This window comes from Sciurus carolinensis, chromosome 4 (assembly GCF_902686445.1).
Source record: "Sciurus carolinensis chromosome 4, mSciCar1.2, whole genome shotgun sequence".
Lineage (NCBI taxonomy): Eukaryota > Metazoa > Chordata > Mammalia > Rodentia > Sciuridae > Sciurus > Sciurus carolinensis.
In genome coordinates, this window is record NC_062216.1 from 23,736,090 (window position 1) to 23,763,336 (window position 27,247).

The 27,247-nt window shown below is 37.6% G+C and overlaps 1 protein-coding gene and 1 pseudogene across 1 annotated transcript; both read right to left on the reverse strand.

Annotated features, from left to right (window-relative positions):
- Positions 1 to 1,731: 1,731 nt before the first annotated feature.
- Positions 1,732 to 6,702, reverse strand: LOC124982662 (cytochrome c oxidase subunit 7B, mitochondrial-like; annotated as a pseudogene).
- Positions 6,070 to 20,364, reverse strand: Cbr4 (carbonyl reductase 4). The gene is made up of 5 exons (XM_047550826.1): positions 20,060 to 20,364; positions 17,090 to 17,210; positions 16,297 to 16,430; positions 14,500 to 14,634; positions 6,070 to 7,297 (listed from the first exon to the last, which is right to left on the reverse strand). Exons 1-5 carry the CDS (start codon positions 20,199 to 20,201, stop codon positions 7,119 to 7,121), a joined length of 711 nt encoding a protein of 236 aa, XP_047406782.1. The 5' UTR covers positions 20,202 to 20,364; the 3' UTR covers positions 6,070 to 7,118.
- Positions 20,365 to 27,247: the final 6,883 nt, after the last annotated feature.

Here is a 27,247-nt window from a genome sequence, read left to right on the forward strand (position 1 = left end):
TTTGAGACTGGTCTCCTACTGAGTCTTTAGGCTTCCTCTATTTACATTTCAATGTAAACCTTGACTGAGATCTGGAAAGAGCTTACAGGTTTTAGTAGAAACTGGATGCATAGGACGTTTTAACCCTTATTCCTGGTTAGTAATCAATTCAGGTTTGGATGCAGAAACTTGTTAAACATTATCTCCCACTACTTGTGTGGAATGGGGCTGCTACATCATACTCCTTACTGGAGCATGCCATTGATGGTTGGGCTAGTTACTCCCTCCACACCAGCATATGTGAGACCACCTCGTGGCAGGAGGACTAGGTGGGCTAGGCCAGGGAATGGAAGCAGAAACAGCTGAGTCAAAGTTGGAGGAGGAGGAGGGATTAAGAGGAGAAGAAGGAGGCATTAGAGTTTGCAGGAAGAGCATAGAATTGCAAGAAAGAAGAGACTTGAAGATAAGGAATCCCTTTCCATCTGCCCGCTTGCTCACGGAAGCTGTGTGCCAATATCTTTGGTAGCCACAATCCACCTTCCCATGGAGCGATCTTTCATCCCTGCACAGGCCAATTTGTGATCGGTAGTCATTCCTTCCCAAACTAACATTTTAACGTTTAACAGGAAGGCCATACAGGGAGGGGGGAGGTTAGAGTCTGTGAGTTCTTGCCCACTATCATAAAATGGCCTCCGGGAAGATTTCCCGCCATCCAGAAGGAGGAGGGTGAGGGCTTTCACTGGAGTCTGATGTGGCCCCAGAATACAAGATGGCAGCAATGAGCCTCCTCGGTGCGGTAGTGGGCCTTCCCTATGTGTAGAGGCTGGCTGCCCTCTTGTTTTCTCAACCTTGGGAGGAGCGGACAGAGATGGATTGGGCTCCTCATTAAAGGTCTCCCAAGGTTGTTTACTATGTGGCAAGTTTCTGGAAGGAGATGCAACGGGAGGAGCCAAGAGTTCTTTAGGCAGCAGCTCTTTGGGGGGAACCTTGGAGGCCCCTTTGGGAGGTCCTGGAGAGAAGCAGGCCTTAAGGGCAGATAATATAGGGCAGACTCTCAACGGGGGACCCTCCCCTAAGTTGATTTCCCTCTTCCTAACAAGTTGTCCACATGACGATCCCATGTGGACCAGTCAAAAAGATTAGCAACAGGAAGCCAAGGGACCACCCAAGTAAAGGTGTCCCAGGCTTTTTCCGCTTGTGTATCAGACAACTCAAGGTCCCTACTCTTCAGCATGAGTCTAAGAGCTGAGAGCACAGGGTCACCATGTGTGGTGTGTGTTTGCCCCACCTTTTCAGGGATGCCTTAACTCAGAACTCGCTTGGCCTGATCTGCCAGTACTTTCGGTTTCGAAGCTGCCTCTTCACTTTGGCTGCGGATCAGCCTTAAGGGGCCCGAAGTTGGGCGCCAGATGTCAGGGTCTTAAGCCCCCTTGCTCTTCTCAACCAGCAACAAGGGAAGGGGACACTCCCCAACGAGATCAGACCAGGATAGGTAGGGCCGACTGACCGCCCGCTCCCAGCCCTCCGGGCGGAGGACAATCAGATGCGTCAGGGAGACCCGTCACAGCAGGAACTCGTTTACTGAGGAAGTCACATAGCTTTTATGTCGGGTGGGGGCTAGGCGGGAACCAATCAGCTTAAAGGTCAGCAAGGCATGGGTGTTCATGCAGTTGAGAGTCCCATAGGACTATATGGCAAGCACGAGCTGATCACATTCACGGAACTGTTGTTAACCAATCCCCAACAGTGGTCCGATTTATTGTCATTAACCTCTGAAACCGCCTTTGAGCCTTGATCTTGCTCACTCGCCAAGGAGTAAGGAGTCAGCCTGAGTTAGTTAACGTGTCATTAGTCCCAACAGTGGGTGAATCATACTTTAAGGAAAAATCTGTCAAAAAAACAACTTTACTTGGGATAAGGTAGTGGCAGCTGCTGTTAGAGATTAGGCTCCATGAAGTGCACTCAAATTGGGTCCTTTTGAAACACTGTGTAGTAGGTCATTTCAAATTTCTCTCCCTATGGAAGACATGATGTCTTTGTGAAGGATCATGTGGTAATTCATTATGTGAAAACACTGGGGACTGTATTAGCTTTTGTCCATGAGTTTGCTTCCAACAGGTCTGCACACTCTACTCATGCACTGCTTTAACCAGTTCAATCTCACAATCAAGTTCTTCCAAAAATCTGAAAGGAATAAGGATCAGACCAATAGCTCGTGACAATATGGATGGGACCATTGGAAGTATTTCTGAAAACCAATACTTCAAACTGGCCTGAGTAAACACCATGGATCCATCACATACAGATGAAGTCTCCATCCAACACTTACTGAGAAGATCAGATTCCTAGACTGTCACCACAATAGAGTACCACAAGTACTTATTTAAGAAAAAATTGGCAATATTTATCCTTCCCCCTTAATAATTTTGAGGAGAATAACCTTTTCTTAAAACATCCTTTGAGGTCCTACAGAAAGGATCTTATAGAGTGTACAGCTAGTAGGAATGGGGATAATCCCATAGTAAACAGATGGACCATTCCAAATGGAGGCTATCTCAGTGTTAGTCTTTACTCTCCCCAAAAAAGAAACTTTGATTATGCCAAGAACAAGGGAATACTGGCTGAAGTTTAACACAGCACATATTAAAATCCCATTGCAGAACACTTGGAATATGGAGAAGGGCTAATTTTGTTGGGAAGGAATAGAAATCATACCATACAAAACTGTACCACAGATCCCTTCTATGGAACATTAGAATTAATGTAGCTAGGAAGAGTTCACAGAAACAAGATTACAAAGTGTTCTAAAGAGGCTAAAACTCAAAATCCCAAGGTACAAGTAGCAACTGATAAAGGAGTAAATAGATTATATAATTAGTATTCACATATGCAGAGATCTATTTTGCATTTATAGGATGGCTTTCTTGTGCATTCAGATCGTCCGACATTTCCAACTTGAGATTAAACAGTTCCATCACCCCTCATCCACCCACTTTCAGAAGGAAGTAGCCAGAGCAGTCAGCACCCCCTTATCACATAAGACTGTGAAATGGAATTTGGACAGAAGGGAAATTGTAGCTATCTGTGGTTATCCTTTGTTAGAAAAAGCCTAGACTTCCCTGAGCACACAGCCCTTGTTCATCATTTAAACTAGCAGTACAAGACTGATTTACCCAAAATTTCCCTAATCTTGCCCCTCCCCCTTCAAGGCTGGTACAAATGAACAGATTACCAGCTACCAGGTTTCATCAATTTCTCCCTAAAGATAAAAGAAGCTTAAAACTTGTGTTACTTCAGAATTCTAGTTCAACATCTTCTCCATCTTGATGGCTTACCAAATCTTGTTCCTTACCCTAGCAACTTGTCCTGGATTTGTTGGACCCTTTTTGAGCAGTAAATACACAGCCTTGGATTTGGCAACACAAGTGTTACTAATATCATCTCCATTTGGATTACAGGTCAAGAGTTCCAAATTAAACTGGTGATAATTAGTCAAACTGAAGGCATATTACCTAAGCGAAAAAGTTGATTAGCTTAGCATTGCAAATTCAGTTATAAAGTGAAAGTAAGCATCAAAGTCAGCGACGAAGAATCAAAAAGGGAGATAAATCACAGGAATGTGATCAAGAAAGAATAGTCCAGAATATAAACTGAGATTTATCTCAGTGACATCCAAACTAGAGCACGATATAATGACTAATGATCCTGAATCATTAAAAAACATCTATGTATTTACTTAGAATATCCAATGTCCCCAGGGATAAGTAGGCAAGATGGGGATATCAAAATAAATACAATATTTGTTTAAATGAATGAAAACACAGTATGGCCTCTACCCTCAGAAGCTTACAATGAACTTGAAAGACAAAATTAATAGAAAAGAAAGTTAATTATTAAATACTTTATTTAAGTATGTTTGCCAAGTTAGGACAACAGTAGGATTTAATTTACACATACTTCCATTCAAAAAGTTTGGAAAAATATCAGTAATGTAAGATATAACTCTTAAATATCCAGAACAGTCTTCTGGGTAATGGAAGTGTAAGTTAAGTTATCTTCTTCACCCAAATTATCCCTCCCAAAATAATTTATAACATATAATTCTATCTCTAAAAAGCAGTTACAACCCCTCTTAAATTGAATATGAATGGAAATATGAAAGGAACGCAAGTTTTAAAACTTCAATGCAAAATTTTAATACACTGCTTTTAACCATGAATCTTTTTTAAAAATTTTTTTCATTTATTTGTTCTAATTTGTTGTACATGTCAGAGTACATTTATGTATTTTGATTACATACATAAATGGAGCATAATCTTCCATTTTTCTGATTGTACATATTGTAGGATCACATCAGTCATGCAGTCATATATGTACATGAGGTAACAATGTCTGTTTCACTCTACTATCCTTCCTACCCCCAGGCCTTTCCCCTCCCTTCGCTCCCCTCTTCTAAAGTAATTATTTTCTAGTGCCCCTCCTATCTCTAGTGCATCCACATATCAGAGAAAACATTTTACCTTTGGTTTTTTGGTTTTGGTTTATTTCATTTAGTAGCATGATATTCTCCAACTCCATCCATTTACCAGCAAATGCCATAATGTCATTCTTCTTTAAAGCTGAGTAATATTCCATCATATATATGAGTCATAACAACTATAGACCATTCTGCTGGTTAAGAATTCATTAAAGTTCTTGAATCTCTGAGTATAAGGCAACAACTGGGAACTGATTTCGGAAACAGAATGCAAGTTTGAAATCACAAATTCTACCAGGTCAGCTAAGGTAGGTGGAGAATTCACCTAAAATGGAAGAGTGAAGGTTTATTTTGCTTATTTCAAGACTTCTGTACATATTCCACCAGTTTGATATAGGCTAGGGGAGGGTGAGAACTGTTTAAAAGGTGTATTTCTTATTTTAATGTGTAAATACAGATGATTAAAGGTTAAGCTTAGCTTAACCTGTATCTCAGCATCACCATTTCAGTGAAATACACTGCTTTCTTCTTAACCACTGGTGACTTCAGAACATGGTTGTCCACTAAGGGGAACTGAAACCTGAGTGCAAAGCAATCATGAAGAAGTGCAGGTAGCCAAAAGCCAGTAGGTGAAACAGCAGAAGTTCCTACTCTGGCGGCATAATCTCTCCTAGCTTAAAAGCATCATATCTGTTACTATCCTGAGTGCTACATATCCCATAGGTGCCTGGAATTGTTAATGCCTGATATATTCTGTATCTTGCATTAGTAGACAATTTGTTCAATAATACTGACTTGGCTCATACTTTACTGTCACATATCCAGAGCAGATAAATCTAAGTAAATAAAATTATTCAAAAGATAAATTAAAAATAATTTTTAAAGGGTTGAGGTTGAGTTTCAGTGGTAGAGCACTTGCCGAGCATGTGTGAGGCACTGAGTTCAATCCTAAGCACCACATTAAAAAAAATAAAATAAAATAGTTATTTTTTAATAAAAGAATAATTTTAAGGAATCAAGAATATTGACTTAGACCATAACTGACTTATAATACTATTACTCTGAATTTATTAGTAGATCCTATTCATATTTTGCATGAATCTTCAATATAATCTCTTAGATAAAATAATGTTCTGCTTCAAAAAAAAGCTTTAAACAATTATTTTAGAATGCAATATTTAAAACATTTTGAAAAATGATAAATAAAAACAACATGAACCAAGTGACATTAAAATACTGCATTATTCCCCACAAGAGTTCAATGCAAAAAAAAAAAAAATGTTACCCAATATTTTACATTCAGTTCATATTTTTATCTTTATGCCCAAGCAAACATTCTCTTTTAAGACTATTGCTTTGTTTCTTACAAAGACATTTAACTCATTGCTATTGCATATATATTTAAAATGTTTTATGATTACTTTCTAAAATTTTAGGATAAGAATCATTATATTCACAATAAAAAAATGCTCTTAATGTTGTTTCCTGAACTTTTTTTTAATGTTTCAAGTGTATTTTATTTCTTCAATATTCCACATTTAATAGACACACAGTGCTTTTACTTGGCATCAATAATAAGTTGGTTTTGAAATTCAGTATTACATCAGCTGGCATGTTTACTGATCTCTCCATTCCTTTGGGGTGACTCTGCCAACAAGGGACAGGTTCCATTCTATTTGAACTTGTGTTACTATGTATGTCCATATAGCAATACAGAAAGTGGTTCCACTAGCTAATACCACATTACCATATTTGTCATGGAAATCAGTGCACGTTTTGGGTAGCTCTGCCTTGCCATTGTTTGCTGAATGCTTCCAACTTGGAGACGACTTAGTGCATTTTTGGACACATGCAGCAACTGAAGCTGCTGGTTTGGTACAAATTTGTTCCAGGTACCCTTGCAAAAGCCTGAACTGTTTTTAAGTAACTCACAATACTGAGTTTTTGTAGGTAAAAAAAAAAAACACTCCCTAAGTTCATGAGATCCATGCAGCTCATTACTGTATCAGATATTAAAACCTTAAGGACTAATCCTCATTACCTTTGGGAATGTCTACAAAATGAGCCACTTGCACCACATTTAAATTTGCAGGTTATTTCGCCCAGCTGTTCAATCAAGAATAATACTGCTTTAAGAAGTCAACTCTAATTTCATGCCTTTGTCTAACTGATACTCTTTTTTCCAACCTGTATAAAAAACTGATTGCCTAAGCACATGCAAAACAATATATGTTTAACTTTAGCATGGTTGCTAAAGTACTGACAACTAATCAATGAAATACTTATTTTAGCAACTGCCCCAAAAGTTAACTTCTAGAAAATTCAGCCTGATACAATGAAATCATTCATCACAATTAGACAATATAATTTTTTCCATTTCTGAGGCAAAACATAAATTAATATGTGTTTATGTCCCTCACAAAATGTCTACATACTAAAATTGATATGGTGTATAAGGTAAGAAAGACAGATCATACATACCCTTTAGATAAACCAATTGGTCACACATTGTTCTTTTCAGACATTTATATAAAGAAAGAAATCAACATTGGTAGCATCAATAGGTTTGATTGGCAATTGTCACCCAGGTAGTAGGACTGTTTTATCAATAACCAAGTACACCCTTGACTCTAATCACCATTATAACTGAAGAATCTCTAAACTATATCGTAAGTTGTAATCCTCCATCCACTACTAGCACATGTCCTGTAATATATGGTGATTCTAAAAGAAACACAATTGCATGTGCCACCTCAATAGTTTCTCCAAACCTTCCAAGAGGAATGCTTTTCTTTAACTCTTCTTCTTTCAAGTCTTTCGTCATATCTGTATGAACAAATCCTAAAAGAGAAATGATCATCTGGTTGAAAAGAGTAGACACTAAGATATTTGCTCAATTAGAAAAAAATGAATTTGCATCTAAAAATCTGAAATTAATAAACCTTGTTTAGGAGCTACAGTTTTGTCATCAATTATACAAATCAGTCCACAATTTTACTCACTTTAACTCAATGAATATTTACTCAACACTAAAATATATGATCCCCAAGTATATGGCCCAACTCTTAGCAAAATGTAAAGACAATCTCATGTAATGTCATGGGTGGATACAGACATGAAATAAAACAAAATTCCATTCCTTGGGAAACCTACAATTGATGGAGGAAACAATCACTTATACACACAATTATGCACAAATTATGGTGTAAGGAAGTCTGGTGGATATCCTTAGAGAGGTATAAATAAAAGGCCATGAAATTATTAAATTACACTTGTGTGGGAATAAAGAGTTGTGTCGAGGGAAAACAGGCATCGCAAAAATGGTCACATGAACCAATTTGGCCATTCTGATTAAGAACTAGTCAGTTCCATTTGCTATGGCCAAGATAACTGATGATCAGAAAGCCCAATGTTTCCAATATCTATGTAAGAACAAAATCTGATAGTCATATACAATTCTGATGTGAGTATACACAAAAAAATAAAAACTGAAATTGAGATTGGTATATGAATGCAATGAAGCTTGCAGGGACATGCTCTAAAACAAAGTTCTACAGTATGAAGTATTACATTTTATATTAAGCAACCAATTTTAAATGATAACTGATATATGTCAGGAAAAACTTTAGATTTATTAAGAAAATATTATAAGATTAATCTGAGACATACAAATACATATTACTAATAAAATGCTTAACTTACAATCAGTATTTTATACACTACTCAATCTTTTAGGTTTTTAAAAAGAAAGTAAACATTAATCTACATGAAAACAATAGTAGTTAGAAACAAATATTTGAAGTTTGGGTCACAAAAAAATAGATGGACTAAAAGTTAGACATGCTACGTGATTGTTTAATGTGCAATCTTAAAAATATAGTTTTTAAGTAGACTTACGTTAAACTAAATCATTTATAATTCAAACATAAATCAACCTAAATACACTGTCATTTAAAGTACCATATTCAATATGAATTAAATATTGTCTTTAGAATCAATTAGGCCACTAGTTTATTATGCAGACCTATGAAGTTTACTTTAGGTTTTAACTTATAAATACCTAAATATTTTCTTAAAAGTGTTGTGAGAAATAATCACAGAATTTCTATCATGAAGTCTATTAGTGACAGATCATTAGGGAAAACCTAGAAACAAGCTAACAACAGACTAAATAAATTATATCCCCACAACAGAAAAATATGCAGGTATTAACAATGATGCTATAGAAGTACATTTGAAATGAATGAAAAACTGTGCATTTAAAAGAAATTATAAACGAACTCAGTTACATCACTGTTAAAAACAAAAACGCCTGAAATCCTAGAGGCTGTGTCCACGGTAGGTGAGATCTGTAAATAAGATGGTGCTCTCTCAGTTCAGCATGATTTCAAGAAGTCCAGAAGGGAAATCATGGTGTTCAGCCTCCCAGGTCACAGGAAGATTCCCTGGCACTTCCTCAAGCGTGGAGGGGTAAGAGTGCTATTTCATTAGAGGAAGCTTACCACAGCTTCTCCTCAGACCTAGGCACAAATACTTGGAATAACAAGTCTCATGGATAGCTGCTAATCATCAATGAACACTAATAAAAATCTAAAAGTAGCCAGGCACAGTGGCACACACCTCTGATCCCAGCAGCTCAGGAGGCTGAAGAAGCAGGATCCCAAGTTCAAAGCCAGTCTTAGTAACTTAGCAAAGACACAAGCAACTTAGTGAGACTCTGTCTCAAAATAAAAAATAAAAAGGGCTGGGGATGTGGCTCCATAGTTAAGCACCCCCAGGTTCAATTCCCGGTACCAAAAAAAAAAAAAAGTCTAAAAGTAAAGTGGGTGAGAGAGTCCAAGTTGATAGGAAGGGATAAATTCATCAATACCTACTGGTTTTTCCTCTTTTCCTCTTAGATTATTTTTGATAAGAAGGACAAGAACATGTCAAGACTTTCTTTCATCATTATCTGCAGCTTTTTTTTAAATACTTATTTTTAGAACAGAAAAGTATACGAAGTTTCTACAGACCCCCTCAACACATTGCCCTCCCCCATTTCCCCTATTATTAACATCTTTCCTTAGTGTTAATTAAACCAACTAATGGAACCAATACTGATAAGTAAAATTCATAGTTTTACATTAGGGTTCACTTCTTAGGTTATACAGTTCTATGGGTTTTGACAAATGCATAAGGTCATGACAGCCACCATTATAGTATCATACAGAATAGTTTCACTAAAAGCCCTAATCTATCTGTAGCTTTTCAAAACTCCTATGTCTATCCCAGTTCATCTGAAATAAAAGCAAAAATGTGAAACTAGTCTCTAATGATAAATTACTCTGAACTCTATCAAATATGTGGTTTTACACTGAAACTCATAGGCTGTGATCCTCACATAAATAAATTCACAACCCAAGGCGTGATATATAAGAAGCTTCTGGGTTCTACACCACAAATCATAGGCCTGAGGAGAGATAAGTAGTGCTTAAACATCCCACACGTCTATCTTTGTGCTTATATCACTTTCCAGTTCATGCTTTTCTTCTATGCACCAAAAGTCTCTCTCCAATCTTTTACTTTTTAGTTGTAAAATTCTAGGAATTTTGTTCTACTCCTCCTTTTACTAGGCATATACTTATAATGACTTTCAAGTTGAGCTATAAAAATTATAAACTACCAGTAGGTGCCACTGTCCAACAAATGATGTTGCTGCATTACTTTACTGAACAGAAGTTTCCAACTGGCTACAAAGCAATCACTCCTTAAAAATCAATAAATGGATAACTGAAATGACATGCACTCAACCAACTAAGAACATTTCCATTTTATACTACATATGTAATGATACAGCCAGTACACTTGGGTGGGGGGTGCTGAGGATCACACCTAGTCTTTGCACATGCTAGGCAAGTGCTCCAGTACTGCTCCATACTCCCTACCCCAACCTTTTTTCAATATGAACTCTTCAGGAAGAGGACTACTGTTACTCATAAAAACTGCAAGGCTCTTGTCCAATGAGAATTTATATTTGATAAATTCTCAGGGAAACATATTTCATTTATCCATTTCTGACTAGCTACATAGCATAAATAAAAATCAACATCTCATTTCCATATTACTAGATCACTTTTTTCAGTTTTGACGTGTTTATACACAACAGAAACTTTATATTTAAATAAGATACCAGGATTTTATCTATCGCCAGTATATCTAAGTATCCCTTATCAGAAATACTTGGAGCCAGTGCTGGGCACTGTGGCACAACCCTGATATCCCAGCTACGCAGAAGGCTTAGGCAGGAGGACTGCAGGTTGGAGGCTAGCCTCAGCAATTTAGTGAGACCTTGAACTCCAAATAAAAAATTTAAAAGTGCTGGGGATATAGTTTAGTGGTTGAACACCTCTACCCCAGAGTACTGAGGGGAAAGAAAAAAAAAAAAAACCGCTTCAGACTAGAAGTGTACCAAATTTCAGAATTCATATTTTGGAATCTTTGGACAAATATGAGACATCCTAGGGATGGGCCTCAAGTTTAAACATGAAATTTGTTTATGTTTCAAATACACCTTATACACACAGCCTGAAAATAATTTTATAAAATGTTTTTGGTATGCCTGTACTTTGACTGCGACTGATCACGTACATTGTGTGGAATTTTTCCACCGTGTCAGCACTCAAAAAACTTTTAAATTTTGGAGCACTTTAGATTTCAGATTTTCAGATTGGGATACATAACTTGTATTATCAAGCATGGGATGTGACACTATTTACCCATATCTACAATTTCAGATGTCTATTTTCTGTCGTAAGTTTCTAGAACCTGAGAACTCCTCCACCCTAGACGCTTTAATAAGGAAGAAGAAATAAGGGTCTTGTCAAAAACTAGACCAAAATTTTAACCAGAACAAATTTGCATGTCTTACTGTTATGCTTATGGGGTAAGAGTGTGAGAAATAAACACCATGCAAAATAGCACCTAAAAGCACCACTGTAATACCTGCTCTGAGCAGACGTCATGGTTATGCATGCGTTTGACAACAAGATTGTCTCCAAGTGGTAAATACAAAAGCTCTCCAACTTAAAATTGAACAGTACCAAAACACTTAAGGCATAGTATAGAAATAAATTCAATATGTCACTATTTGTCAAATTAAAAATGCATATATCCTCCAAGCCTTGGTAATTCCATTTCCCAGATTACACTCAGACACTTGCAAATATGTGAGATAAATTATGCACAAGTATTGTTGCTGCATTTTTAGTTGTAACAGAAAAAGATCTTGATGGACCTAAAAGTCCATCAAGAGACAATAGGTTAAATAAGATAGGCGTATCCCCTATAAAAAACATTATTAGGGTGCAACTAATTAAAAACAGACATTATGATGTTTTAGTTCAGCCATTAAAAGTGATATAGCAATCACAAAATTCCAAATAGTTTATGATCCCGTGTATATGAAGTGTCCAGAATAGGCAAATCTATAGAGAGAGAAAGTACTTTAGGGTTGCAAGGAGCTGGGGAGATTGGAGGGAAATGGGGACAAAGGGACAAGGGATTTCTTAGGGGATTATGCAAATGTTCTAAAATGTATTTAGGTAATGATTGAACAACTATGTGACCACATTAAAACCACCAAGTTGTACACATAAAATGAGTAAAGTATATGGGATATGACTTACATTTCCATAAAGCTGTTATCTTAAAAAGTGAAGTAGAAGGGTAGGGATCTGAATAAAACAACTTACATTCCAAAACAAAGTACAGTACCTCTATATAAAATAATATGGATTCATCTCCAAGATATATTGTTCTATGAATAAAGAACATGTGACTAGTATAATATAATTTGTTTTCTCACACACACACACACACACACACACACACACTCTTTATTGGCTTACACATGAAATACAAAAGAAATTAGTAACAGTGGTAATCTTAAAGAAAGAAATGATGTCTAGAGAGGACTGACTCACTTTTCACTCTATGCCTTTCTGTACTGCTGAATTTTGTACAATATGTACAAATTATTTCAAACATTTTTAAGTTATATATCTATTACAGGTTCAATTTATCAAGTATTCTGTTTCCCATATTTAATATTTTCCAATTAGTGAGTATATCCATGATGAGTTTATCTTATATTTAAAGTAATATCAAAGCTCAGAAACTAATGATCTTTAAAATAATCAATAATACTGGGCGATGAATAATGCCATAATTTATTATTTTCCTTGTTCCTTGTTTTTCTTATTATGATCTGCTTTTTGACTACTTCCCTGTTATCTGAAACCTCCATTTGAAGGTGCCTAGGGAAATAATTTGTTTCTTTTTATGTCAGTTAACTCTTATGTCAGTTAGTTCTGTTAAAAGATCTGGTAAGGAATCTGGGTGAAATTACTATATAAATAAAGTTAATAATCCATAGAATTGATTTATTCTATTTCAATTTGTACTTTACCTTGACCAATGAAGCATATTTATACTATGAAAGCTGCTAGATAATATTTAACCAATATAAAATAATAAAGGACACCCTATTAAAATGGCCACATTTTTAGCTACAGATTTTTATCTATAATATAAACTACAGTGGAAAGTAAGTTAAGAAAGGGTATACCACACTTCCCTAACACTCTTTAATGTTCCCTTTGTATACAAACTGGATTCCCACTATCTAGCCCATAGTTTTGACAAATAATTCACTCTAGACAAAATTAAACCTTCCTTCTTCAGCATTTCCACTGCAGCATATACATATCTTTACTTTCAGTTCATCGCCACATTGTGATTATTTGTCTGTCTTTCCCAAGATGCTTAGCGTACTGTGACAGAAATATTTATTTTTGGAACTTCAAGAACTAGCACAGTCCCTGTACATAGGAAGCCACTTCAGGAAGTTTCCTACATGAGTTACTGTGACTTAGACATACTTGCATTATCCCTACACTACACAGCTTTTAAAATATCATTAAGTAGAATTCACTATATCTATCCACTTCTGTTCAGGATTGTAAACAGTACAGGTAATGAAAAGTGAATAATAAAAAAGTGATAATGAAAACGCAGCTTTTGAATTTTTTTCAAAAAATGGGTACATCTGAATTATAGTCAGTTCTCAAATATTCGTGGGTTTGGAATGTCCAAATTAAGCAAGTCTTTGTGCCTAAACAATGAGCTGGGATAAAGGACACTAAAAGGATTAACAGGTCATTTTGAAAAATCACTGATACCTACTGCTTAACATCAAATGTCAAATAAAATGCCAACTCTAAGGTCAACGCTGGGGCCATTAATGACTGGAAAGAAAAAGATCTACTGCAGCCCATTCTTTCTTACAAACAAGTGACCCAAAATAAACTTTTTTACATAAGTAATGAATTCTTAAATATTTACAGTAAGCTAAGACAAAAATTTCAAGGCTAACTGGCAGAGGTATATGAAAACATTCAATTTATCAGTCAAATAAATACTTAACAAAAATCTAGCACAGCAGTTAATGAGTGATAATGTGGATCTGAGCTTCAACACCTTTTTACTACACTCTTCACTAATCCACCCAATTTTATTAACTAGAAACTTAACAAAAGGCAAATAATATAAAGGTAAAATTTAGAAAACTGGAATGTTCCAGGTAATTTAGATAGACCATAGTAGCAAAAAGAAAATAACTTCAATTTTTTAATGATTATAAGGGAAATCTTAGAGGGCTTTAAAGTTTTCCATAAATTAGTAGTACAACCTTATGCAAATCACTCCAAATCCTAGGCTCAGTTTTCTAAACTGTAAAACTGACTAGAATAAGTAATCTCTAAGATCCTCTTTACCTTAAGTTGTTCCATAATTAGTACATTTTTTAAATAAATATTTTAAATAAAATATGAGATATGAGGTATTTTTTTTTCTAGTCACCAGTTCACTATTTGATTCTTTTCACAATCATCTCAAAACCACTGTACCCAGATGGCAATCAATCACCACCCAGGAATGGGCAAATGAATGGCTTCTCTATAAAGCAAAAAATAATAAAGTTATTTTAATAAAAAGTTTTTACTGACCTGGTGCAACTACATTCACTCTGATTTTCTTTCTTGCTACCTCTTTAGCAAGGGCACGTGAAAATCCAACTAATCCTCCTTTACTGGCACTATACACAGACTGGCCAGAATTGCCTTTTAAACCAATAATACTTCCTGGAAGAAAAGAAAGTAAGCAAATTCAAAACAATTAATAGGGATTATATGAAAATTCAGACAATTTATAGTAAACAAATAAAAAAGGTAAAACCCATTTTACCTTATCCTTTACTCACATTAGTAATTCTAACCACAGTCATTTGAGTAATAAGACTTAAGAATCCAAGTATGCTCCAGACAAACACAGAAAACAAGATCTGAAGGAAGCTGGTGTAAAACCACAAGTGCCAAGCAGGAGACTTGCAAACTGATCTAGAATGTAAAGCATTCTAATCTGAGTAGGTCAAATATAATGAAAATTCTGTGGCTTATAATGGCTTCCAGCAGGAAGAGGTTTGAAGCCAGAAAAAAGTCTGATTAATTTATTGTTTCTACAACCAGACATAAGGAAATACTCACTTCTACCTAATAGAATAGTTCATTTGAAGATAAACCTCACTAAATTTGAACTACTGTCACAATGTGAACTTAACCAGTTTTGCTTCAATTATAAACTTTTCATAAAAGTGCAATTTTGTTGCTTTCAGTGATATAACTTGCAATGCCTACCAAAGATTCTTAGGTGACCTCATTTAATGAATATGTAATAATAATTTATAATTCAAAATACCAACTATATGCAAATAATTGCTTGCAAAACAGAAGTGGGGAAGTAATTTTCTGCACCACTGACCTGTATTTATAATACAAAAATTAAATGAGCTCATAAAAATTTTTAAGTAATTTTATTTTAGAAAAACATTCCACTTTTTCTATCATAATCAAGTCCAATATTAAAAATTTACCTACATTATACAGTCACGCATCACTTAATGACAGGCACATACAGAGTAACCCACTGTGAGGCAATTTTATAGTCACGCAAACATCACAGAGTGTACTTACACAGAACTAGATGGTAGAGCCTACCACATACCACAAGCTACATGGTATAGTCTATTGCTCCTAGGCTACAAACCGGTACAGCATGCTACTATACTGGATACTGCAGGGAACTTTAAGGTAATGATAGTATCTGAGTATCCGAACATATCTAAAAATAGAAAAGATACAGTGAAAATACCAGGAAATATGAATTTTTCACTTTGTTACACTTGGATATAATGTGTCCCCTGAAAAGTTCATGTTAGACAATGCAGGAATGTTCAAAGGTCTAAAATCTGTTACTTTAACTTCTGCAAATTTATGCAACTGCTACTTAATTGTTGTTTAGTACCCAGTGTCCTGTTTTTTTTAATTATTTGTCCATATTTTTAAAATTAGGCTTCACATAAAAATTGGGATGCCCAATTTCTCTTGAAAAATCAGAATTTTTAGCAAAACTCAGACCACATTCATGGACACCAACAATCAACCAGATCTGGGCAGTGGCCACCACCTTTCCACATGGCCTTTGAAAACTGAACGTAGTTGTCTTCTGTTATTTATCACATGGCCTTTACTGTCATTTTCTAATACTTGGTGGTATCATTCAACATCTACCCCATCCCCATAAGGATGTGAATTTGTGATGCCTGTTTTACTCACTGATTAGCTAATTAAATATTTTCCCACAGATAAAACGAAGATAAGTTTCACAAGTGAAAGTTACAAATTAGTGGATTAAATAGGCTTACAGTAATACACAATAATTATAAACCCACAAAGGTGAAAACTCACCTACATTAACAATAGACCCTCCCTGTTGAATCATAGTCCTCATGGCAGCCTTACATGTGAGCATGGAACCCAAGAGGTTAGTATTAAGTTGAGATATCATATCCTCAGTTTTTGTTCTTACTAAAAGACTATCCCTACAAAAAAAAAAAAAGCATGTAAATTAAAAACAATTTTTTTTTAAATCAAGACATAGGTAACATTTTGATTGAAAGCAGAGTGTAAGAAGTTCTTCATATCTGAGCTAATATACCTGGCTTTCGAGCCACTAAAATAACTGATAAGCCTTTACAGAGGATCCACTTGGAAGGGACAAATTTTCCTAATTGCTAAAAGTGGAACCATGTAGCCAAAATGTTTTGAATGGCCTGAGCAATTGCCATACTCAGCTTTGTTTAGCAATATTATTAGTATATTATTCTAAATTCATCTTTTTTTAAAAAAATAGCTACCCTATAATTCCATCAGTTCATGTACTCCCCCCACAAAACACACACACACACAGTGACAGAATTCAGAATACTGGTTAGCAATGAGGAAATATTAATTGAGAAGAAAGAGAGCCCCTGGAGTTGTAGAAACATTCAATAGCTCAATATTGGCGAGGATTAGAATATTAAAACTGATCAAACTAGACACCTATTTGAATATAAAAGAAAATAATCTATGGACTGATAAAGTTTTAAAATACATTTTCTTACAAGTAAAACAACTTAATACATTAATTGGTACTAATCAAAAACCTAAATGGGTTTAAAAAAAAGTCTTTAGAAATTTACTTAGATCTATGACCAACCTGTTAACACCAGCTGCATTTACCAAGAAATTTACTTGACCTAAATGTTTCTCCATCTCTTCAAATGTATTTTGAACATCATGTTCTTTAGCAACATCACAGCTAAATGCTAAATGATTTCCTACAAAACAAAGTTACATTAGAATTAATTATAAATTATAATTTAAATTTTGAATTTATTCAATACACATTTGGTAAGCCCCTACTACATGACAGGCTTCTGCTAAACTTTGAGATAAAAGATAAGTAAGTCATGGGTTCCTACTCTCACTTGTCAAATGAAACTGGGATGGGGGTGGGCAGGGACTAAGAAATAAAGTAATATAACAAAAGTTGATTAGAAAACTTTGGAAGTTTTTTGTTGTTTTCTGCAGGGCACAGCTGCATACACCTGAGGTCAGTCTTTCTGGAAGCTGAGGGACGACAGCTTGAGCACAGGAGTTCAAGGCCAACCTGGGAAAGACTTTGACCTTTTTTTTTTTTTTAACTGGGGATTGAACCCAGGGCCACTTTACCACTGAGTTCCATGTCCAGCCCTTTTTGAGATAGTCCCCTCACTAAATTGTTAAGGCTGGCCTCGAACCTCAACCCTCCAGCCTCATCCTCAGGTGTAACTGGCATTAAGTATGTGCCAGTGCACCCAGCTAAGAGATCCTGGCTCTTAGAAAGACTGTTTTATTTTAAAAAATAAAACTTTGTTTTGAATCTATAAAATCTTGCAGGAGCCTTTTTCAAACTTGCAGTACTTTGTTCAGATTCATATGTTTGTAGTTTTAACACAACGTATGCTACTCAATTCAACAGTTTTCTGGGTTTATATTCCTTGTTTGAAACTCACATCTAATTCTTTTAGGTTGAGTTAGTTTCTTTGGTCCTGAGGATGAATTCCAAGGTTTCCTTTTTTTTTTTGTGGTACTGGAGATTGAACCCAGGGCCTCGTGCTTGCGAGGCAAACACTCTACCAACTGAGCTATCTCCCCAGCCCTGCCTTTTTTTTTTTTTAAGCCCTAAAAATGTACTATTGCACGTATATACTAAAGCCTGAATATTAGGAAAGATGAGACAAAAAAGGAAGCCATAGAAAAAAGGAAAAATCTAAAACTAAAAATCATGAATTTTTCACTAAAAGTAACTGTTACATCTCAAAAATGTCCACTTTTCAAAAAATGTTACTTCAAAAAAAATTATACTTCAAAAGAAAAATATTCCCTATTCAAGAATCTACCATTTTAATACATATGTTCCTTGATTTACAATGAGGTTACATCTAGATAAGCCCATCATCAGGTGAAAATACCACAGGTCAAAAATGCATTTCATACACCTGACCTACCAAACAGGAAGCTAAGTAGTACTGTACACTATAGAGTAAGGGGTGTCTACCCTCCTGACTGCATGGTTTACTGGGAGCTGAGGTTTATTGCACTGCCCAGCATCAAGAGAATATCATCTTGCATATCACTAGTCTGGGGCAGATCCCAATTCATAATTGTTTTGTTTTGGTTTTTTAGACAGGGTATCGCTAATTTGCCAAGGGCCTGGCTATGTTGCTGAGACTGGCCTTGAATTTGTGATCCTCCTGCCTCAGCCTCTTGAGTCACTGGGATTACAGGCATGCACCATTGGGCCCAGTCAATTCAAATTTAAAGAACTGGTTTCTACTGAAAGCACAATGCTCTCACACCATATTGTCAAGGCAGATATACCTATACTTTAAATGGGACAATTTTTTAAAACTAAAACAATTATTTTCTGCCTGATTTTGCCAAATATGTTTACAATAACGTTATCCCCTCATGCCTTTGGAAATGGTAAGGCACCTGGGAAAATCACACTTTACTAATAAAAACCAATCACTTATGGAACACATGATTCAAGGAAATGAAATGCCCAAAAGCATCACCTGTGTCTCACTCTTGGTTTTCATCTGAAGACTTGTTGGGTCCACAATTATCCTCTAAAACTCACCTAATGGTTTTTAATCTAGTCGAGCAAGCACTTATGGCTTGGGGTAACCCAGCAAGCAGCACCACCTTTTCCCTCCTTGGTCATATAATGGCAACGACTATGAGCTGAAAGAAGTATTCACGAGTATTCACTAGTTGCAACTTCAGTGAGCCCTGTATTTTCCCAAACTAGAAACAATGTGTCTGAACTGGTGGTACCAAACTTGTCAGCAACTTCTTTTAAAAGCAAAAGGCAGGAAATAACACGCTCAGGCTTCTATTCCTCCCAATGCCTTCCTGATAGTAAGTTATCAGTATTCTTCTCTCTTCTAATTAAACAGCACCCGTCTTGGTATATTTATTGATTACCACTAACAATAATTGACCATTAATAAGTCAAAAAATGAAATATGAATGTAATACAAAGAGAGGAGCCAAATAAATTTCAATTATTACAAAATGCATCAAAGCCAATCGACTTAAAGGGCTTAATAGATGCAGTAAAGCAAACCAGGTATCTCACAAAACCGGCTGGCACCCAAAAAGGTTTTTCTTTGCTACACTGCTTTGTGCATTCGCATAACGGCAGGAACAGCCCCCCGCAAAACTAAAGCGAGCTGGTTCTACGTGGCAGGCCTACCTTTCCAGACTAAACTGCTTTCCTCCCAGCCCTGTAGCTGCACAGGGGATCCTGCCCTGTCCCCTACATAAAGTTAACTGTAGAGTGGCTCTCTCCTACCAGATGCCAAAACAGAGCTCCTCACTATCAGCAAGGGCTCCCGGGAGGTGAAGGCTTATTAGCGGGGCCTCACAAGAGTGCGAAGTCTTAATAAAATCCTCCCCGCGCCCAGCCCTCGGCGCAGGTGGCATTGAGGCGGAAGCACGTAAGCGGTCTGCACAGTTCCTTCCCCGGGAGCCGGAGCTCCTGCCGCGGCTGAATCGCCAAGCCTCAGAATCGCTCGTGTTACCCACAAACTTCAGGCCTGAGACTGCAGATATGCAGCTGCACAAGTTGGATACCTACCGCCGAGGTCACCTGCGGCGGCTCTGGCCATTTCCAGATTTCTGGAGATGATCGCCAGTCGATAGCCTTTCTGGGCCATTAACTGGGCCACTGCCCTGCCAATTCCCCGGGAACCTCCAAAAATAGCACACACTTTGTTCATCTTGGGCCCCTGAGTCGAAAACTTGACTGGGCTCTCCAGGGAACCTCGGGCTTTTTTAAAAAATAATAATAATAACAATAAACAAAGCTAAACCGCAGCGTATAACCCCAGCAAACCCTTGCTCCAGCTGACAGACTTGCAATTTAAAAAGCCAAGAAAAGTGAGATCTAAACGCACCGACGTCAGCACGCACGGACCGCCGGCGCCAGCGTGACGTCAATACGCAAGACTTCCCCCGAGCTGCGCTCCACTGGAAGGCGGGCGATAGAGCATGAGCGGCGGAGGACTGGCGCCGACGGGCTCGCGCTGCCTGCTGGGACTTGTAGTCTTTTTGCCCGAGGGCAAGAGGTTGGGCGTCCGCTGCGTGGGAGGTGCGCTCACCTTTCCGGGAAGACTCTTTCCACCCTGGGAGGCTGGGATTGGGATTAGAGCCCAGGTTACCGCTCGTCCCAGTTTACTCGGTGCAGTGTTGTCAACGTACTGGACTTTCCCCGGGAGAAGGATTGTCGATCACCTAAATTAGCCCCCAGAAAGTACACTGTCGGGGCTCAAGGTGTCTACATTTCACCTAGGTTTTGTATTTGGTTGAAGACTTGATGTCCTACCTGTTGAAGAGGTGGCCCCGGGTGTCGGACTCACACCAAAACCTACCTGTTCCCCCTCCCCAAGTTGACCTACCCCCTGGCAACATCTCAAAGGATGCCCTGTCAAAGAACATAGAGCAGGAGCTCAAGAAACGTTAAATCGACGAAGAGTCTTCTTAGATCCATGAAACAAGGGTGCTATAGACAAAAAATGGGTTCCTGGAGGTTTGTGGCACACGCCTGTAAGTCAGCTACTCTGGAGGCTGAGGTAGGAGGATAGCAGGTTCGAGACCAGCCTGACGCAAGTTAGTGAGATTTCCAATCTCAAAGTAAAAAAATAAAACGGGGTAGGGATGAAGCTCAGTGGTACAGCCCCTCGGATTCAATCTCCAGTACCGCCCAAAAAAGGAGATGGAAGTCCTACACCTTTAAATAAGAGGTGCTGCAGAGTGCTCTGAGACTTAATAAGCTTAAAAAGTGATCATTTGTTACCATTATAGTGTAAAAAGGAAATTTCTTGATACAATGTCATTGCACTAGATGATTAAGAAAAGTATAAGCCATGACCCCACACACCAAAAAAATATACAACCTGCTGCAACAGAACTAATACACATGAAAACTGAGGAGTCAAACCGTAATTAATAAAGTGCAAATTTACATTAACATAAGAACTCAAAAAAAGATTCATGAAAGTTAAAAAAGTACATGGACAAGCTGGATTTGAGGACTGGATGAGGTTGGAAAAAAAGGAAGAGTAAAAAGACTAAGCAAGTTGAGCATTTTTCAAAAGCTTTATTTATTTTGTTATTCCAAAAAGGATTTGAAATGGTTTGCAAGAATAATGAGTAAGTTATTATAAAAGGCACTGCCCCTTCTTCCCAAAGTAGGGACAATAAAGTGAGGTCAGAAGAAAATTTAATACAAATAAAATTATGCTCTATGAATCTATTTAGGGCTGAGGATGTAGTTCAGTGACACAGCACTTTGCCTAGCATATGTGAAGCTCTGGGTGTGATACCCAGCAGTGCAAATAAATAGAATATAGCCAGTACTAAAGAAGAGATACGTATGTGATTCTGAGTTTCCTAGTGGTCAAAGTAACAAAGAAAATATAGTTAATTACATATAGTAATTTCTATAAGAAATAACCATCTTGATTACACAGCAGAGAGGTCTGAGCTAAAGTCCCTCTTCATGGATCCCTGTAAAGGGCACAATACACATTATAGTAGAAAATGTTCTTTGTAGGGAAAAAAAAATTGTAAGGCACAAGGCTATTTTTATAGCATCTTTATTAAAAGCAAATACAATAGAAAGTTAAACAATATAAGCAAACTTTCAGACACAAGAATGAGTCTTTGTGTGCCTGAAACAATGAGGAAGTAGCCTAATTACAGGAAAGGCAAGACAGTGCTGGTTTACAGCAGGTTTTATAGCCGGGTGCAAGCATTAGACTGGGAGACTATGTAGACCTTTGACTCTAGAAGTAAGAAAATAAAAGCTACACGGAAGAACCATTAGTCTAGCCATGATATCAGGATGGAGTGGAACAAATTGAAGATAGTCCAAACCCCTCTCCCCTCTATGCCTGTATGCAATCTTGGAAAGGAAAACTGTTTTAGACAGACTACCAACATACATGTCAGCCTGCATGCCGATCATATTCCTGCCATCCAGCATTTTATGGCAAAGTAGAGAGGTTCAGTCTTTAGGGACAGTTCTGTCTGTTTCACAGGAAAGGGGTTACATGTTTTCCCACACATTGACATTTTAACAAGACAATATGGTTTTTAGATCTGTGCCATCTGTCACAAAGATCATTAACACACAATATGAGGTGACATTCAGAATTCTCAAAATCTTCTTACTTTTCTCACTCTGTATATACAGTAAATGGAAAGGTTGGATTTTTCCTTCAACAGTCAGTTTAAACCCCAAGGGTATAATTTTTTTCCCTGTTATGCAATATCACTACTATCCTGGGTGAGAATAGCCCATCACAACATCTCAGTCCTTAGCTGGGAGGGTTATTGGCAGGGGAAGTTTCTCTCTAATTCCCTGATAGCGAAGTAAGGGTTTGTAAATTAAACTGGGTCTCTCTTACCTCGCAGGACATCAACAAAAGCTATTAGGATGAGATGACCCACCTTTAGTCTTCTCACTAAACATGTTACTTTTGTGGCAATATTTTGACCATATTTTATACTTTGTTTAATTTAAGCCAACATATTTTCTCTTGGCTCTAGTAATCAGAAGAGAAAATGCCTTATATATCAGGTTATTCTAACACTTTAAAATGGAATTTTTTATTTTTCTGATTAAAAAAAAAAATCTAATTGCCAAAAATTAGAAAAAATAAACTAAATAAAAACTTAATTGAAAAATTTTATGGCATGTGAATTACATATCCAAAAAACAATTATAAAAAAATTTTAATTGAAAGTCTACCACTCTGTTATATGAAGTTTGAATCTACACCTAATTAAGAAGCACCTTGCATGGATATTTTTATCCTAAGTCAAGATTTATAATGCCTGAGATTCAAAATGTATAGGAAAAATTATTTGTAAGAAGTTCCCAATTATGACTTTATTGACACAATGCACCACACTAAGTGCATCCAACTTGGCAGACCTGTAATTGAACTGTCACCTTTACTGCCAAGCATGTGGACTCACTGAATTCCTTAGGCAGTGATGAGTAATCTTCCCTACCCAGATTGTACGTGGCCAGTCTAGCATCTCAATACAGCCTGAGTTCTTATTTCAAGAAGAAAGATTAGAAAGTTGCCTCAATGTGGCCACACGGGGTTAACATCTGTGATTAAAAACTGACGTTGATTTTCTCGTTGACTTCTTCGATCCAATCTGCTGGCTAATCTAAACTGTAAGAAATGTACTTTTTTTTTTTATCATTTACAAAAGGCTTATTTCACTTTGAGCAAAAAGAAATAAAAAGAAAAAATGGTCCCTGAGCATTTCTGGGTTGTTGTTATTGTTGTTTTGTTTGTTTGGTTTGGTTTGGGTTTTGTTTGTTTTTTAATTGGAGTTCATGCATAAGAGGATGCTCATGGAGACAAACCTAGCACAATCCTGGCACACCCAATTGCCTATGACACAACCTTGGAATTCATTCCTAACTTTCTCACACACCCTATATCCAATCAGTCACAAAGATCTGCTGATTCTCCTTCCTAAATATCACTCCAGTCTCTACTCTCTCCTTAAAACACCACTGCCCATGTTTGTCCAGGCCCTGGGTCTGTGACGAAACAGCTGCTCCACTATCCTCCAGAACCCTCAACACCACTACCAGAGGGCTCCTTCTAAAATACAAATCTGATTTTATTAGTCTCTTAAAAAAACAAAAAAGAATTACTCCTCATCAACCATAGGCTAGAACTGAGTATGGCCACCCCCACTTCTAGTTACCTCTCCAGTATCCTCTCCTGCAATCCACCCCCCACGCCACCCCACCGCCAACTCACCCAGCTTCTTCCCAGTCCCACATTCTCAGCTGTACAAGGTCCTTCCATAGCCTGCAGTGACGACATGCTCTTTCTCACTTCCAAGTTTTTCCAAATCTTCTCAACCTCCAAAGCCCCCACTTCTGGAAAAATCAGGTTTATCATCCAATACATGGCTTGAACATCTTTTCAGTGGACCTCTTTCCTGACTTGTAGGAGGACATGCTGACACTACCCTTTTCCCCTCTCCTGACCTTATATGTGTCCTCAGGTCTATTATTATATGGGGCGATCTTCACCACAGAATCTGGAAAATATTAGGAAAGCACTGAATGGATTTTCAGGAATCTGCAAACTTTTCAAGTTAATTACAAAATCTTGTGTTAATTTCAGATGAGTAGTTCCTGGGGAAAAGGGCTACCTCTCTTTCATCAGGGTGTTAAGGGGAACTTTTGCCCAAAATAGTTAAGAACTTTCAGTCTTAAATTGTGAACTCTCTGAAGAGAGAAATGATCACACAATTTTTTGTTTTCCTATTTGTGACACTGTTCTTAGGGATTATGAATGCTAAATAAATTAATGCACAAGTAAGTGAGTGAATGAAATAACTCATTTAAAAAGAATTTATTGCTCTAAGTAAGAACCAGTGTTGGATTTAGAACCTACCTCCTGTTTTTATTGGGAAAATAATTTGGCAAGGAAGACAGGTTAAACAATTAATCATGCAATTACTATTTAATTACAAATGTGGGAAGTCCTATTGAGGAAAGTACAGAGTGCTGGAAGAGGGCATAACCAGAGACTAGGTTCAAAGAAGGGTTCTTTAGGAATATAATGTTCATAAAGAGAATGAATAATAAGGAAGAAATATTACAAAGAATGATAACTACAGTTACTATCCACTAGTATGTTATAAGGTTAAGTAGAAGATAATGTAATTTATACACAAAGAATAAAATCAAAATTTAAAAATTCAGTTTTAAAGATAGAAGAGATTGGTAGTCAAAGCAGGGTTCACATTAATCCTAGATAAAAGCATTGGGTTTGGACATTTCACCAGGAGATGCCATGGAAGAGTATAATGCCTGACATTTGATGAAACTCTTCTTGTCACCTACTCAACATTTTCTAATGGCTTGAAGCCAGCTCTGGACACTTAAGATCAGACCCCAACGAAGCATGTATGACAAGCCATCCTTAAGAGAACTCACTGTTCCTGAAGTTAATTCTGAAGTTGGCCCCGGTCCTCTGATCCCAGCTTCCTACCATTCCATTTGCATCTCTGTTTTTTTTTTTTTTTTTTTTTTTGGTTCCTCCCTACTCTGCCCTTCTGGCTAGACAGTGTCATTTGGCTCTCGGATTCACCTGCTGTGTTTCCCAGACCTAAGGAAGCCTTTCCCACCCTGGTCCTGCAGTTTCTCAGATTGACAGGTCTGTGTCTGAGAACCTGACTTGGCTCTGGGATGCTACTCAACTACGATGGACTCCTGCTGGCAGCCTTCCTTACGCTTGGGCTCTGCCTCTTCTGATTCTTCCAAGTCCACCTGGGAAAGCCAGAACCAATACTGGATGGTTTAACATTTCAAAAGGTCCTGCAGCTCAGTGACTTCTGCATTTACAGCTCACACAGGTATGACTGAGGGGATCTCATGGTAATTGCTTTTTGTTCCTCATATAGAGACCCAGTCCTCAGTTTGGATTTTGATTACATAGTCATGCAGGGAGGAAAACTTGAGCCACACACAAAAGCTTTTAATTAAAATAGGCCTCCAATGGGATTAATGTGTGTTGGAGTGATTTGTGTCCCTGCCCCCACAAGATTCAGGTTGAAGTCCTAACCTCCAATGGGACTGTATTTGGAAATAGGATCTTTAGAGAAGTGATTAAGGTTAAAAGATGTCATGAGGGTGGGGTCCTAATCCAGTAGGACTGGTGTCATCATGAGAAGAGAAAATACCACGTGCACTGTCCTTCTCCCTCCTCTCCCCTGTCCTCAGTCTCCTACTTTCTCTCTCCTCCGCCTCTGTGTATACACAGAGAAAAGGACACATGAGGACAGTGAAGGCAGCCATCTGCAAGCCAAGAAGGAAGTCCTCACCAGAAACCAACCCTGATGACACCCTCGATCTCAGACTTCCACTCTCTCCAACTGTGACAAAACAGCGTCTGTTATTTAAGCCACCCAGTCTGTGACACTCTCTTTTAGCAGCCCTAGCAAACCAATGCAATGTGACTACTCAGTTTCTTCTCTACTACAACCAAGCTGCAAAAAGACACTGCTTGATCATGTCTTTCAACCCACTGATGATCCTGTAAGTTGAATCAGGAAGAGAAATGTTACCAGGAGAACCATTCCAGATCAAAAGGAAGAAGCTCAAGAATCTCCCCCTCTTCACTTGCCTGTTTCTTGTAGACAGCCAGAATCCTCAAAGTCTCTCTCCTATCCTCTTGCCAAAGCTTGCTTTCAGGGAGGACTCTGCAATGTATTTCCTCTAAGAGGTAAATAATATAGCAGCATGAAGTGCTAAGTCACTGAGGGACATGTGAACTTAACAGAAGTCAAGTGTTAAGCTAAAGGGATGCCAATCTAATGGTGAAGTATAGTGTCCACCTGCCCAACAATTTAAGTGTATTGTGAGCTCAGGAATATCCCCAGTAGCAGATGAAAAACTCTGGGGATAGAAGAGCAAAGAAGGCAATTACTTGAATTGTGGAGCACACTCATAATGAGAAAAACAGACACCGGGTAGGTTATAATGCAGCAGGATAAAGGCTATAACACAAATGTGAACAAAGTGCTGCAGGAAGGGGACCACAAGTTTGAGGCCAGCTTCAGCAACTTTGTGAGACCCTCAGCAACTTGGTGAGACACTGTAATACAAAGCTGCTCCCCGCCTTTTCCGTTGCATCACAACCAAGCTTGTCAGTCTGAAAGCTGCTCTCCCCGCCCTTTCCGGTGCAGCCATTTTCCCCGCCTCCCAAATACCTGTCAG

Bases quoted from the DNA above. Each gene is read 5' to 3' on its own strand.
- Cbr4 (XM_047550826.1), bottom strand. From the start codon at position 20,201: ATGAACAAAGTGTGTGCTATTTTTGGAGGTTCCCGGGGAATTGGCAGG. The intron at 17,211-20,059 runs GTAGGTATCCAA...TTTGTTTTGTAG, and splicing joins CGCCGCAGGTGACCTCGGCG to GAAATCATTTAGCATTTAGC. The intron at 14,635-16,296 runs GTGAGTTTTCAC...CTTTTCTTCCAG, and splicing joins AGGGTCTATTGTTAATGTAG to GAAGTATTATTGGTTTAAAA.